Below are 15,244 nucleotides of genomic sequence, written 5' to 3'. Positions count from 1 at the left end.
GCTCTTTGCTCTGTAAATAATTTTCTTCACACTACCGCACCAACTGCATCCTACAGGATCAATCCACGAATACATCGAACCCTATCTACGGAGCAACATTTTCGGTCCCAGCGCAATGGCTACCGTCAATATTGCCCTTCAGAATCAGACGAGCTCCAGCACCGTGTACGCCTACATCACTGGCCAAGCGCTCGACAATAACAACGCTCTATTCCTACTCCAATCCGATGGCAAGACTTACTACTATCCAACATCGCCTTCGTCTGTCGGCTCGGCCCTTGGTCAGGATTGCGCCATCCCTCGTACGTATTTTCGGAGCCCATATTTTCCCTGTTGGAGCAAAACTTGAGTCTTGAGACATATCTCGGGAGTCTTTACCCTCGAAACATGTTCCATGGCTCTATATTCCTCCTCGCATGGGCAATACTGACAGCGAAATTGTAATTTAGTGGGCGCACCTGGTAATACCACGACCGTCACTGTTCCCCACCTTGCTGGAAGCCGTATCTGGTTCTCTGTCGACGGGACTTTAACTTTCCTCCTCAACCCCGGCCCTGCACTCGTCGAGCCGTCGGTTACTAACCCCTCAGACCCGAATACAAACTTATCCTGGGACTTCTGCGAATTCACTTTCAATGCGGCCGAGCTCTTCGTCAACATCTCCTACGTCGACTTCGTCTGCCTACCCATCTCCTTGACCTTGACCAACACCTCCCACGCAACGCAGTATGTCTCCGGCATGGCGTCCAGTGGACTCGATACCGTCTGCCAGGAACTAACAGCTCAAACCGCCTCTGACGGCGCAGGCTGGTCCTCGCTCATCGTGCGCAATCCCTCCGGAGGCAACCTACGCGCTCTAAGCCCCAACAACGGCATCACTCTGAACTCCTCTCTCTTTAACGGCTACTACCAGAACTATGTCAACCAAGTCTGGTCCCAGTACACGTCCCAGCAGCTCTCCATCGACACTCAAGCCTCCTGGGGCACTGTATCCGGCCACGTCGACTCTTCCTCCCTCCTCGACTTCGGCAACGGTCTAACCTTCACCAAGCCCTCCGCCGCCGACATCTTCAGCTGCTCCACCGGTCCCTTCGCCGTCGGCTCCAACATCGAACTCGGCGCCCTCATCGCCCGCCTCAGCGCCGCTTTCAACCGCTCCACTCTGCTCATCGACTCCGTCGAGCCCACAGCTTCGCCGAGCCAGTACTATCAGAACGCGACCACGAACCACTACGCGCGCATCGTGCACGCGGCGAACTTGGACGGCATCGGCTATGCGTTCCCTTACGACGACGTGACGCCGACCAATGGTGTGAACCAGTCGGGGGCGGTGCAAGATCCGAGTCCGCAGTTGTTGACCGTGGCTGTGGGAGGCGGGAACGCGTCTAGCGGGCTGACTACGCAGACGTAGCAGACCGATCAAGTAGGGCTATTGGCATGGGTGGTGGGTCTTGATCTAAGACGTGTTGGGTAGAAGAACGTTGAACGTCATTTGGGTTGGATTGCGCTGCCTCGATCTCTCGTTTGTGCAATTGTTCTTGCAATTCTGTATCTCCTTCTACTTTCTATGTCGTTGGGCACATGATCTTGTTTAGCAATTACTTTGTCATTAGCTGTACATACGTCTCAGTCTCTTTGCCAACTATCATTTCTTCCGATCACAGAGTACGAAATAAACAGCCCTCCGAGCTAGCTAGGCACATGTTACATTTCAATTCTGAAAAAGCAAAGCAAACTGCAAAATGGGTATCTTGAATCAGTACAAGCAAGTGCTCCAGCGCCAGACAAGCCAAGCCAAGCCAAGCCATGCCAATTCAAGCCAATCTAATTCCGCATTGACAACCCATAAATCTAACAACAGTCGAGCATCTTGGTCTCTCCTGTACTATCTTTCTGTTCCCGTAACGACTCGTTATCGACAGCTTCTGAAAGCGCATTGAGAGCTTCATCGATGGGACACGGGTCCTGCGTCGTGTACATAGCTAGAGACAGGACAGGCAGACGCCGTAGGGTTCGCCCACTAAAGTTCTGCGGGCGGTTTCACATTAGCATTCTGGACTGGCTGCTGGATGCCAGTCTATCTTACCGTACTCTTCGCTGCGACCTTCCATAATGTTCGAGGCAGAGACGCTTCGTCGGCGGGGAAATGCAGCATCATGAGGTGGTGAGGCGGTAGATCTCTGTCGTCGACGACATGGAAATCAACTTGAGACCTAGGAGCCTTGGTTGAGTGGTGCGGAGGTGGCGGGCTGCTGTTGGATTGTCAGCATGTTGAAGACATTAGGACCCGAATATGAGACCTAAACGGAGTGTAGTATCTATCCGGAGAAGACGAAGAGGATGAGGAAGGTATGAGGGAGGCCCACCCGCTCGCGAGCTCGTCCTCATCTCCATCCAGCAGCATTTCTTGTGATGGTTGCTCGAGGGTAGCAGCTTCTAGGGGCTGACGGACTGGAGCTATGATTCCGCATTGACCAAGTTCAAGATAGCAGGAACGCAGAATCTCGTATCTAGCTCTTGGACCAGGATTTGAAATCTGTTGTTTCATGTCGATGCGGTCAATAAATGCCGGATCCTAACCAATGATTGATATGTATATCCAATGAGCGGCGTAGTGATTCGAATTACGCACCACAGCCTCGATCAAGTTGCTCGTGCAAAAGAGTAAGACGTTAGGTCTGCACCGTAGCCGATCAAGCGCGATCAGCAATGCATTAACAGCCTGGAATGTCATCAGCTTCCAGTCGCTACAAGTATATAAATCGTCTTGGTGCATACTCTCAAGGAGTCTTGCGGCTCGTTAGAGCTGCCAGGGTACTGACGTTTGCCGGCTAGGCTTTCTATCTCATCAATAAAGACGCAAATCAAAGCGTTTTCATCCTCATCGAGCATCGATTCAATCATGGCGAAGAGTTTGTTGACGACTTTCCCACTCTCAACAAAGTCTTGGCTGAACATTGAATGAGCGTCAAATTCAACGAGCTTGCAGTGTGGGAAAGTGTTGCGCAAACGGATGGATAATTGCTGGGCTAAGGCTCGGCAGAGGCTTGTCTTTCCAGCACCTGGCGGTCCATAAAGTAGGACGGCTCTGCTCCAACAGGGCAATGGTTGGCGACGTTGACGAGCGGAAAAGGACACTGAGGCATGGTAGCTGTGGTCCCTTTAAGAGACAAAGCGAAAACACTGACTCATGCGGATGATGAATTTGAGGAGTCGAGATTGAATGAAATCTTCGAAAATCAACCTACCAGAATCAGGCACAAGTCCATAAGATGCTGCGATGCTGCAGTTTGCAGAGCCTTACGAATCCCAAAGACCATGGAAGTTCCTATTTGGAAGACTCGTGATTGTGGCTTGCGGCCCCTGAATGTCATCATTGGCGTTTGGAGCGATCCGGGTAAGTGTGGCCTCGGAAGGCTCGATTTGCTCTTCGTCGCCGTGGAGCTCGAAGACGTCAACGGTGATATCTACATGTGGAAGACGAATACAGGTATTTGACTCGACATCTGTACTAGAAGTGAGGTCTGCAACAGTGATGAAATGGATGCCGGGAGGGTCGAGGAACCCATCTATCCAAGCATTGTTAGCATCATGGAAGAATAATTGGTAGTCATCTTACCGAGACATGGAAAGGTCTGCTTTAACTTGACTGTGGCATACTGGTTTCTGAGCCATTTTTCAACTCGATCTGCCAGCTTGATGTGACAGCATTACTATTGAATGCCATGGAAAGACGAAAGGTGCTGGAATTTTGTCTTACTGTTGGAGGCAAAGACTCCGGTTGTTTGGTACAGCACTCGACATGTAGCGTAGGCTTGCCCTTGGGATACAAAGCTTTCGCTGGAGATGTCGCAGTGCCGACCATGCTCGGCTCCGTCTTGCTGCAAGTTAACACACGTCTCCTACCCTCATCTAAGAGCCTTGAGGGTGGAAGTCAAAGAAAGTCCTCATGGTTTATAGGTTCGGGGGAGATGAGAGAATGGCCAAAAGATGCGGGCTGTGGCATTGAGTTCTTTTGGAGAAGTTTACAGTACCTACTCAAGTATCCTTAGCTAGTGTGCGTTTTCTTGGCAAGGGTCCAGACAACTAATCCATCGCTTGCATGTTGTCTCAAAACCTGCAGGTTGATAAGAAATACATTCTACCGCAATGCTTCCCACGCCGACATAACTCCCTGCCTTGGTGCCCCATAATCACGCAACTATGGCGTCGGCTTGGACTATGGCGGACCGCGATGGCTACCTGGACCAGAGCCAAAATCATAATCAAAGAGACCTCTACACCCAACTCGCCATCTCCATTGCTCTCGGGTTCTTCGCCTTTCTCGCCTTTTGTTTCTTGAGACCAAGATGGACATCTCTCTATGCTGCGCGGAAAAAGCAGAAGAATGCAGCCTCCACTCTCCCAGAGCTCCCAGACACCTTCTTTGGATGGGTCCCAGCTCTTTATCGAATTACCGAAGATCAAGTACTTGCTTCGGCCGGTCTTGATGCTTTCGTAGTAAGTAGCCTGAAAAGAATGAAGAGGTTCAATGTCTAAATGAATCGCAGTTTCTTCACTTCTTCAAGATGGCCACCAAGTATATAACAATCACCCTCTTCTTCTCACTCGTTGTCCTATTACCAATACACGTACACGACACAGGCGACTATGGCCTGCCTAAATCAGGGAATCTTGGAAATCACACAGCCAACAGGACCTCTACCTTCGGGGCCTATGGCAATGTGTCTCCATTGCTGGAGATAGCAGGATCAGGGAAGGCTACGAAGGGCGAGGATAAGCCGACTGACTTGATGCTCTGGATCTACGTGGTCTTCGTATATCTTTTTTCTGCCCTTGCCCTATACCTCATAACCACAGAGACCAAAAAAGTCATTCGCATCCGCCAGGACTACCTTGGCAGCCAATCCACGGTCACAGATAGGACCATCAGGCTCTCTGGTATACCCGAAGAACTACGCTCGGAGGAGATGATCAAGGAAGCGATTGAAAATCTCCAAATTGGTAAAGTGGAAAGCGTCTTATTATGCAAGGACTGGAAAGAGCTGGACGATCTTGTCACGCGCAGAATGAGCATCTTGCGGAAGCTCGAAGAGGCTTGGACCGTACATTCGGGACGACCAAAACATGCGGGCAATAGGGTCCTACTCCAAGCCTCTGGAGGAAACACAGACCACGTCGATGAGTCTGATCATCTTCTCGATGGTGACAATGACGACCAGCCTCACGTGGATACGGCTACATCAGATCGTCCGAAGACACGGATATGGCACGGATTCCTGGGTCTACAAAGTCGACGTATCGATGCTATCGATTACTATGAGGAGAAGCTCCATAAGCTAGACGAGAAAATCCAGTCATCTCGCAAGAAGGTCTACAAACCCACTCCACTGGCCTTTGTCACACTGGACTCGACTGCTGCAGCAGTAAGTAATGTGGTCCGAAGAAGTCCCAGCAGTGCTAACAATGCGTAGCAAATGGCTGTACAAGCTACGATGGATCCCGAGCCAATGAAACTGCTTGCTAACGTTGCCCCAGCACCATCGGACGTGGTATGGCATAACACGTATCTTTCAAGATCCAGTAGGATGCTCAGGGCATGGTCCATCACCTTGGTGATTGCTATCCTCACAGTCTTCTGGTCTTTACTTTTGGTCCCTCTTGCTGGACTGCTAAGCCTCGAAAACATTGGCAAGGTCTGGCCACAGCTCGCGGATGCCCTCTCCAGCCACGACATTAGCAGATCCTTGGTCCAACAAGGTCTTCCTACACTACTTATCTCCCTCTTAAGTGTGGCTGTACCGTATCTTTACTACTGTATGATCTCATCTGCCCAGGTCATTCGAATCGAAGCTGATGACATGCAGGGCTGTCAACGCTACAAGGCATGATGTCGCAAGGTGACGTCGAAATGTCGCTGATATCCAAAAACTTCTTTTTCACCTTTTTCAACCTTTTCGTCGTCTTCACCATCTTTGGGACGGCGTCAAATGCTCAGGCATACTTCAGCCGCATCGGAGATTCTCTCAGAGACACCACTAGCATCGCAATTATCCTGGCCACTTCCTTGAAGAATCTCGTCCTATTTTACATCAATCTGATCATCCTTCAAGGGCTTGGGCTGTTCCCCTTCCGATTGCTCGAGTTCGGCAGTGTCGCAATGTATCCGATCTTCTTGATAGGTGCTAAAACCCCTCGAGGTATGAGCCCTAGTTGGATATCAACCAAGCTCTCCGGCAGTCGCTGATCGAGGGTACAGATTACGCAGAATTGGTCCAGCCGCCTGTCTTCAGCTATGGCTTCTATCTTCCTCAGACCATACTCATATTCATCATTTGCATCGTGTACAGCGTCCTGCCCGGCTCCTGGCTGGTCCAATTATTTGGCCTGCTTTATTTCATCATCGGAACTTTCATCTACAAATACCAGCTCCTCTACGCGATGGATCACCGTCAGCACTCGACCGGTCGAGCATGGTCTATCATTTGCAATCGCATCGTACTGGGCCTTGTCGTCTTTCAGCTTGCGATGACTGGTATTCTGGGTTTAAGTCTGGCAGTGTACCGCGCCATCTTGATCGTCCCTCTGCTCGCATTCACAATTTGGTTCATGGTCTTCTACCAACGCACCTATGACCCATTGATGAAATTTATCGCTATCCGCAGTCTCACTCATGACCCGCCTTTCGGAGCGTTGGCCCACGGCGAGTCAAGGTACGAGAGTGAGACCTCGAGGGGTCGCGATGTCGATGAGGACCGGGAGACAGGCCTGCGCTACATCAATCCTAGCTTGGTCACCCCCTTAGAGGATGTCTGGCTTGCAAAGAAGCGGACGAATGGTTCGTCTCGGCATGGTAATCATGGTGCCGAAGAGGATGTGTGATTCCTTCGAAAGAGGCTGGGTTGATTCCATGATTAATGCTATGCATAGCGAACGTGTTATTCTTCATGGCGTTTGGACTACTGCATTAATTGGGAGTTTTGTTTTAGAAGAGCTTTATACCCGTCCGCATGGGCCATGCTGATCTTTCGAGGCACATCTTCAAGTGGTCGTTCTTTCTTGTTTCGACCGGAAAAGAGGCGCTTGCGTCTAGTGTGCTAACTCGTTCAGAGGTCTGCGTCCACTGACAAGCAGCTTATCCTAGGTGTAGACCAACCACATCCTTTACCAGCACGGTCTTTCAGGCGTGCAACAGCTTTAACTACGTCTTCGCAGATCCTCCTCTCACGCGGGGTCGCCGGCCTTGACCCTGAACAAGCAGATTGTTTGGACTCCACTTCAGCCGCTCCACTGGTCACTATCCTAGAAAACGCATCTGTTCATATCCTCTACGTCGGACCTTCCTCTGCACCTGAAGTTACCCGATTGATTGGAGACTGTCCGACTCGCTTCGGAATGGGTCCCTTGGAGCTGGACTCTGCTACGAAGCCTGGAGCTCTTGCTGCCTCAAACGACGTCAATGCACCTCTCAGACCTAAAGCCTCTCCTCGTTCGACGCCCTCCAATTCCGTCCGCAGCAGCTTTTCATTCCAGGTTGCATCCGAGCAATCAGAGTCAGCCATACCATCAAGTGAAGAGGGGAGCCCCATTAGAGGCCGCACGCTCGTTCGGGTCCCTGCGCATGAACGCCTTGAGCCCCGAGCCATGACTAGACCTCAAGCAGGTCCAAATGTTGATGATCTTGACATTACAATGCGTCAGCGATTTCTGAGCCGAGATCTCTCCGAGGAACCCGAAGCCATCGACGGCTGTTACATGGAGCCCTTACCATTTGAGAGGTTCCGTTTATCTCTCTCGGAAGAGCTACACAAGGCCGCAACCTTCAGTAGCTCAATCGACTTGACCAACTTCGGAGGTCATCGCGATACATTCGCTGTACTTGGTCTTCGCCGCAAGCAAAACCGAGGGCCTGAGCTCCCGGCGACCTTCTTTCAGCGACTCTTGAACTACATTCACTTCGAAGAATACCTGGCTGTTCGCCTTTCATCCCGCTGCTGGTCAGCCGGTATCACTCTCGCTCGTCCTGTCGTCATGCCGTCTGTCTACAAACTTCCTGCCGAAACTCTTGAGAGAGTCTACGTCTACCTCTCTCCTGTGGATCTGAATGCCGCCAGGCACACATGTAGAGCTTGGATGATCGGCAGTCTGGAAGAGAGGCTGCTAACAAGGGTGCTGAAGGAGGGTGGCTGGTGGAGGGCCGGAAAGGCTGACATGGATGTGCGTGAAGAGTTGAACGGGCATAGAACTGCCGACAGCATCAATGAGGAATGGATCTTAAGCAAGCGATTGGCTACCGAGTGCTCTCTACGACCAGGTTGGACCGGCAACGGGCTCTCGGGAAATCTGTGGTCATCGTCGGGCAGACAATCTAATCATACTGGTGTTGCCCTCACATCCGAGACTGACTTTTCTGAACTGAGCACCGGCTATAACCCTTCTCGTATAGGAAACTGTCAACACGGATCAGCGGTTCACTTTACAGTCAGCGTCTGCTGCAAATTTCTTCTGGTTACTGAAGGCTGCCTGATCTACATCTACTCTCTGCGTGATAATACCTCGGGCCCGCACCCTCATGGAGGCCATCTTTCGCCTGTGACCACCGTCCTCTGCCCTCACCGCGTTCTGGCTGTAAGCATGGACACGTCCGCTCAGCGCTTTGCCGTCGCAGCTCTCCTTGAGGGTCGGGTAGGCCTAGTCTGCGACCTCCACGAGAACACCCGGTTGCCATCACAGAAACGATCCAATCCGCAGGTCTCGTCGGCTGTCACGCGTGACTGCAAGACCTCTATCTACAGTTCTGTCTCCTCTGGTGAGCCTGGCGTTACCGAAGCTACTCCACCCAATGAGCACGCTTCCTTTCGAGCAAGTCCCAATGACCGTGCCTTGGCTCGAGCGATTGCAGAAGCAAGTCACCCCGAAGTCCACGGCGCCCGCGACATCCACACGTCTTGGAGAATGGATGACCCTCTTGTTTCGCCTGCGCCTGGACCTTCCCGACTCTCTCTTTCCTCCAACACGGGCTATATACCTCTCGAGACCGGTATACGTTCCATCTATCGCAACCTCTGCTCCGCCGAAGACCCGCCTAGAAGCGTAGCAATCTGCCCACAGCGCCGCTGCGTTGCCTTCGGCTGCTCCGCGGGAATTGAACTTCACTGGATTGATGCACTGACGGGGCAGGATCTTAATCGCTGGTTCCCACTCACTGCGCCAAGCGACTTCTTGTACTTCCTTCCGCCCAGGCTGGCGGTGGATTCGGCGAAGAAGCTAAGGCTGATCAGCAGTGCTAGTCATCCCGAGGAAAAGGAAGGACTTGGGGGCAGATACTTTCCCGGTACGAGCACTAGTACCGCTAGACATGAGGGTATGACTTATGAGGAAGGGTTGTCTGACCCTAGTAGTTGGGACAATGCCTTCAGAGGTTCCGGATGGTGCGATCATTATCGCGCTGTGCCTATTAGTGATGGATGGAATGTCTTGTTCACTGATCCCGTAGAAGGAAACCTGTGTTTGGGCACAGATGCACCGCTTGGATCCGGAGCTACGAAGCTTATCAGGAGGTTCATTTTCAAAGGACCAAGCGAACTTGGGGAGACTGTAGTGCCCAGAGTCTACGCAGCTGGTGGCGAGTTGCAGTGGGGTGTCAGAGTTGTGGTTGGGTATGGCGAAGCTATTTGGCTATTTGTTGTGCCACCCGATGCTTTCTTTGGTTATCAAGACAAGACAGCTAAAGGGCAAGATGGGCAAGATGGGCAAGATGGCCAAAAAGCTAACGCAATTGGAGAGCCAATGAGGATCGAAGGCGTCAAGATCGGTAACATGCAGGGGCTCGTTGACGTTGCGGTCGATGCATCCGGTGGAATCCTAACCATCTGGACTTTCGCCGTCAACGGCATGGCATATGTTTGGCAGATTGCCGGCCGGCAACAGTCTGTGGAGAAAAGGATCGTACTCAAAGACGGCGCGGTCACAGCCCTGGAAGACGCAGATGGCGACACCTATATGTTCAACACCTCCAAGGCAGCCGTGCACTTTGATGGCGCCGCACCGCTACGCCCGACGCGTACCGGCGCCACGTGCCTTCACCCTTCCTTGCAATCATCCATCCACAATTTCCTCCACGGCCTCCACGACCGTATTATCGACCGCGATCGTGACATCGACCATGACGGCGACATCAAAATGCCCGATGCTGACGCTGAGGAAGACGAGGGCTACGCTTCAGGTCACGACGAACTGGCGCAGGCCGGCGGTGCTTTTGCAATCCATGTCCCCCCGCTTTGGGGTAGATGGAGTGAGGAGGATGCGGATTGGGTGCCTGATTATTTGGCGCAGAGGGGAGGGGAGATTGAGGATGAGGGGTTAGGCATCGATGTGTTGGAGTTGACGAGGTTGGAGGTTGAGATCTTGAGTGGATAGAGAATGCACTTGGCGACAGACGGACGTGTAGAGGGTGGAGGTAGAGAGAGAGCAGCGTAGCCTTATTATTACTATTGGATCCAGTGTTCTGGCTCCAGTCCTAAGCTTCCGAAGCAATCGTCGAAGTTAATCTGTTGCAACAACATAGAGAGAGGGTTCCATCGTCAACGTTTCCCCAGCAATCATACTGTTCTATAACGATGCAATGGTGTAGAGTCGGTGCTTGAAGCAGGTAGGACACTCGACTTCAGTACAAAGAAAGATTTAGAAGAAATCAGCTTCATGACAATATTTGAATCTACAGGACAGACTTCAACTGGCTGGTAATCAAGAGATCACCTCGTATATCCAAAGAAGAGGATACAACAAACATTCAGACAAAAGAAGCTCTCTGATCAAAGGACGTATATAGGATATAATAATCATTCTTCATTACCATTATGACCATACCTAGAAAGCGTGACAACAGCTCTAGATACCCCTATTTACATTTACAAGCTGCAAAGCGTACGTAGCACCTGTTCAGTCCCAGATCCGCAACCTCCTCATCCCTCCTTCCACCCAAAATCTCATAAGAGCAGGAGCGTGGGACCGGCACTACTTCTGCTGCACATGATCAGCCACTGCGCAATGCCCACGCGCGGAAGAAGACACAAGTGTGGTAAAAGGCAAGTCTCATGTTATGTGGGTGTGAGAGTCTCCATGGGACCGGCTGCATACACACAGCCTCAGATTTCAACAACAATTTCTTAATCATAGACGGATATAGAGAAGCACAGAAAAGGGAACGACAACGTACCGTTCGGGTATATGTTCTGGATTCGGTTTCCGACCATGCAGTATTGGGGACGAGGTACGAGGGGCCGGTCACGGCTAGCTGTGCGTATCAGATGCCTAATGTTTGTGCGAATGTGTTAGCTTCAAGAAAGCGTTACTGATGAACTGATAGGACGGGGGCAGAAGAATGTTGTCAGAGTCTAATTGTAAATAGCATCATCGTTTTGCATTTGCAAACGCTCAATGATTATTTCTGACGTGTTTTTCATCATAGAATAAGGAAAGCGGACAATGGGTCAGGGCACCCCTTACCAAATAGTCTACAGCTGCTCGATCCCAGTGACCATCACATCTAGCTGTATATTGTTTTGGTCGGAAAGCATCGAATGAAGAGACCGAGACCTGTGCGCTGAGGTTTAGCGGATTGATGGACAATTTGATGCAGGATAACTTACAAATGACCAAGCTGTTTCTCACTAGCCTCATGTTCTAGCTCTTTCGACTTGACTGCAGCAACATCGAGGACAGACTCTGGGACATTGGCTAGGCGGGCGACGTTCAAGCCGTAGGACCGATGAGCCACGCCTTCGCCAATCTCGTAGAGAAATGTGATCTCCTGGCTAGCATCGCCAGTTTCCTTGAAGCGCATATGTACGTTCTTCAGCTCGCCATTTTCGAACCCCTTGGCGAGTGCGCTGAGATTCTGGTAGTGGGTGATGAAGAGCGTCAAGCTCTTCTTTTCTCTGACCACATGATCCAGTACAGCTTGGGCAATGGCGACGCCATCGTGTGTCGAGGTTCCGCGACCGAGTTCATCCAAAATGATCAACGACTTTGATGTCGCTTGCTTCAGGATGTCCGACGTTTCGGATAGTTCCACCATGAAGGTAGACTCTCCCGCCATCATGTTATCAAAGGCACCCATGCGGGTGAAGACAGCATCGAGCATGCCAAGCTTAGCGGACTCGGCAGGGACATAAGATCCAATCTGGCCCATGATGGAGATAAGAGCGACTTGGCGAACATAGCTTGACTTGCCTCCCATGTTTGGACCGGTGATGAGCAAGGCTCTCGTGCGATCCGAAGCGAGATCAGTATCGTTGGGCACGTAGGTATCAAGGAGAAGCTGTTCGACCATGGGATGTCTGCCCTGCTCAACAGATATGCACGTCTCGTCCATGTACTCTGGCTTGACGTAGCCTGGTTGACCGGCGATGGCGGCAAGAGACAGTAAGCAGTCAAGCGTGGCAAGAGCCTGAACGCAATCTCGGAATGACTGATACTTGGATGAGATGTCCGCCAATAGTCCGGCAAATGCAATATCGCACGCGGCAGCCAACGCTTCTTTATGCTGATCCCTTTCACGAATGAGACGCACAACTTCCGGTGTGTGGAATCGTGAAACCTTCTTTGTACCGCTGATCTTTGCCCATGAAGCTGGGACGTTTTTCAGTAGTGCATTATCCACCTCGATCAGATACTCTATGCCAGCAACCGTGACATATTCTACCTTCACCTTCTTAACCTTTGCAGCGGCGACGGGTCGATGAGCGTCAAGCTCCTGCTCAACACTTGCTATACCCATCTTGTGCTCCATGATGTCTTCACTTTCCACCTCTTCTCGGAAGAAAGCATACTTGTCGTCTGCCTTAGCGGCTTCTGGGTTGATTTGGTCCAAATATGAAACTACATCCTCCGCGATGGTTGGAAGAGCGGCAATAGCATTGTTGATGATTGATGACTGGAAGCCAGCATCCGAAGGCCTTTTTACTGAGACGAACTCAGTGGCGATGCGTTGCATAGTCTGCAAGACAGTCAATAGCTCCGGGCGAGTACACTGCACAAAATCAGTAAATGGCAAGGACGCTGGAAAAGAATGTACTGACTTTGCCATAGTAGATGCGTATCAAACTCTTCTCCAGATCACTTCTGATCTGAGAAAGAAGGTGTTTGACCTTGTCCGCTCGCACTGTCGGCTGGTCATCATTGAGCTCTTCGACAGCGGCGATGCGTTCTTCCAGCTCAGCCTTCCGAAGCAGCGGTCGGCCTACCCATTTGCGTAACAGCCTCTGGCCGAAGCGTGTCTTAGTCCTGTCCAGGGTCCAGAACAGGCTCCCCTTCTCAGTATGGTCTGTCTGGTTCTGGTAAATCTCAAGGCTAGTTAGGCTGGTTCCGTTGAGCAGCATGTGCGATCGAGCACTGAATGACTGGAAATACTTCGTGAGATCGAAAACATGTTCGAGGCCATAGTCCGTCAGATGCGTGATCATCGCAGAGAGACAGATTGTTACACCCTCAGCGAGCTTTAGCACGTTGTCCAAGATCTTGCTTGCTTTCTCATCATCTTCCGCAGTTGAGGCTTTCATTTTCTCGGCGTAAAAGTTTGAAACGTGACTGTAAGCTTGCGCTGCCATGGTCTTCGGCTTGTCGAGTCTCTCCAATCGCACTCTTTCCCCGAAGACGTTGGTCTTACTTCCCGACAGATGCTGTACCAATTTGTCGGTTGCTTTTGAAAGATCGCCGACAATCAAGATCTCACAAGGCGAAATGTGAAGTAACCGAGTCTCTATTTCGCTTCTCATGAAGCCATCTTCGAAGTCATCGTGTATCACATCGCCAGTCGCAGGCTGCACAGCGACCAGACCGATGTGGACCTTCTCGTCCGTCCCCCAACCTTTGGCATTGCTTTCTGTGATGCACACGAGATAGCCTGTAGCAGGCGTACCGCTGGAGGGTGCCCCTACTGATGCTTCCAGCCCTTCAACATCGTCGATATATGTGCCCTTGGTGTAAAGATTGGTAAGTTTCCGAACGAAGGGAGCATTTCGATTGTCTCCAGCCGCTTTCAGGGCTGCTGTCTCCAACTGCCGGATAATGCCTACTTTATGCCCTGCACCCACTAACCGCTTTACATGTACATGTAATCGATGGGTCGGTATGCTAGCCGATGCAAAACGGTCCAGATGGGCCTCGGAAGGGTGCTCGTCAAATCTAAATTTTCCTGGTATGCACACGATACTTAATTCCTTGGCAGCAACTCGTGCGTCTTCTCCCCAGAACTTGAACTTATAGCCAACTTCCATAATCATGAGGGTGTCCAGGTGCTTCCTTTTTATGTCCAGGAATTGCTTCTCCATTGGCGTGAGCTTGCTTGCGCCTTTCTTTGCAGTGACCCCTTTCCTCCCCCCTGGAGACAAGTTTGGACGTTCCGTCCTCCTCAGCCTCTTCGTCATCCTCGGCATCATTCTGATCTTCCGCAGTCTCTTCGCTGATCACCCAATTGCGCCTCTTGATGTCGGCGATACTGTCGGGTCGACCCAGCTTCTTGACAAACTTCTCGTGTAGCGTCTCCTTGCGCCGCTTGGTCTCGTCATCGTCCTCCAAGTTCTCCTCATCTCGAAAGGGGGAGCTGGAAAAGGCATACTTGGATGTGTGCAGTGTTTGTTTGGGCTTTCTGATTTCGTTGGCGGTTGTGGAGATGAGGTGCTTGTCAGAAGTCGTACCTTGGCTGTCCTCGTGTGGTTTTGAAAAGCGTACTCTTTTGCGAGCCGGTAATCCTATGGAGTCGCCGCCGTTATATTCTCCGCCCTCGTCGTAGACGTGCTTAGGCGCCGGAGAGCTCCTTTCCCCCTTTGAATGTATATCAACATCAACGTACGAGTCGACAAAAAGGCTCTCGTCCTTGTCGCCGAGCAAAGTGCCGTTGGAAGCTCTGGAGGTGCTAGGAGTCAAAGCGGGCGGTGGTTTGACCGCAGCGTTCTTAGTGAAGAAGTTGGAAATTGACTGCTGCTTTTTGGCTGAGGCCTGCGAAGAACTCTGTGAGCCCACCATGGCCCCCTCTCTGCTTCGGGCAAAGTATTGGATGCACTGATTGTCAGCGCATGGTGGTCACCAAAAGAGAAACAGCAGAGATTTCCGCGTAAAGTGCTTTCCGCGTTCGCGCTAGTGATCCTAGCGTCTTGGGACCTCTATTACCTCGGTCCCTCGAGACTCCTTCCCGCTCCACACCTCTGCGGGAATTGATAATAATGCATTGAGACAACCACTA

The 15,244-nt window shown here is 51.3% G+C and overlaps 5 protein-coding genes across 5 annotated transcripts; 2 read left to right on the top strand and 3 right to left on the bottom strand.

Annotated features, from left to right (window-relative positions):
• Positions 1-115: 115 nt before the first annotated feature.
• On the top strand, positions 116-1,411 carry HO173_009470 (uncharacterized protein; the record flags this gene model as incomplete). The annotated part of the gene is made up of 2 exons (XM_037311360.1): positions 116-302; positions 450-1,411. 2 exons carry the CDS (start codon positions 116-118, stop codon positions 1,409-1,411), a joined length of 1,149 nt encoding a protein of 382 aa, XP_037161794.1.
• A 440-nt stretch (positions 1,412-1,851) lies between these two features.
• HO173_009469 (uncharacterized protein) lies at positions 1,852-2,958 on the bottom strand (the record flags this gene model as incomplete). The annotated part of the gene is made up of 5 exons (XM_037311359.1): positions 1,852-2,028; positions 2,087-2,252; positions 2,301-2,575; positions 2,633-2,722; positions 2,779-2,958. The coding sequence occupies 5 exons, from the start codon at positions 2,956-2,958 to the stop codon at positions 1,852-1,854; spliced, it is 888 nt and encodes a 295-aa protein (XP_037161793.1).
• A 204-nt stretch (positions 2,959-3,162) lies between these two features.
• HO173_009468 (uncharacterized protein) lies at positions 3,163-3,865 on the bottom strand (the record flags this gene model as incomplete). Its single annotated transcript, XM_037311358.1, has 4 exons — positions 3,163-3,244; positions 3,305-3,569; positions 3,620-3,695; positions 3,761-3,865. 4 exons carry the CDS (start codon positions 3,863-3,865, stop codon positions 3,163-3,165), a joined length of 528 nt encoding a protein of 175 aa, XP_037161792.1.
• A 338-nt stretch (positions 3,866-4,203) lies between these two features.
• Positions 4,204-10,419, top strand: HO173_009467 (uncharacterized protein; the record flags this gene model as incomplete). Its single annotated transcript, XM_037311357.1, has 6 exons — positions 4,204-4,500; positions 4,551-5,426; positions 5,475-5,817; positions 5,868-6,200; positions 6,260-6,876; positions 7,111-10,419. The coding sequence occupies 6 exons, from the start codon at positions 4,204-4,206 to the stop codon at positions 10,417-10,419; spliced, it is 5,775 nt and encodes a 1,924-aa protein (XP_037161791.1).
• A 1,097-nt stretch (positions 10,420-11,516) lies between these two features.
• On the bottom strand, positions 11,517-14,441 carry HO173_009466 (uncharacterized protein; the record flags this gene model as incomplete). Its single annotated transcript, XM_037311356.1, has 3 exons — positions 11,517-11,598; positions 11,652-13,033; positions 13,083-14,441. The coding sequence occupies 3 exons, from the start codon at positions 14,439-14,441 to the stop codon at positions 11,517-11,519; spliced, it is 2,823 nt and encodes a 940-aa protein (XP_037161790.1).
• Positions 14,442-15,244: the final 803 nt, after the last annotated feature.

The sequence above is a fragment of the Letharia columbiana genome (genome assembly GCF_014066305.1).
Source record: "Letharia columbiana isolate WasteWater2 chromosome Unknown Sc0000040_s0, whole genome shotgun sequence".
Classification (NCBI taxonomy): Eukaryota; Fungi; Ascomycota; class Lecanoromycetes; order Lecanorales; family Parmeliaceae; genus Letharia; species Letharia columbiana.
Note: the sequence above shows the minus strand (reverse complement) of the source record. Positions and strands in the feature narration are given on the sequence as shown.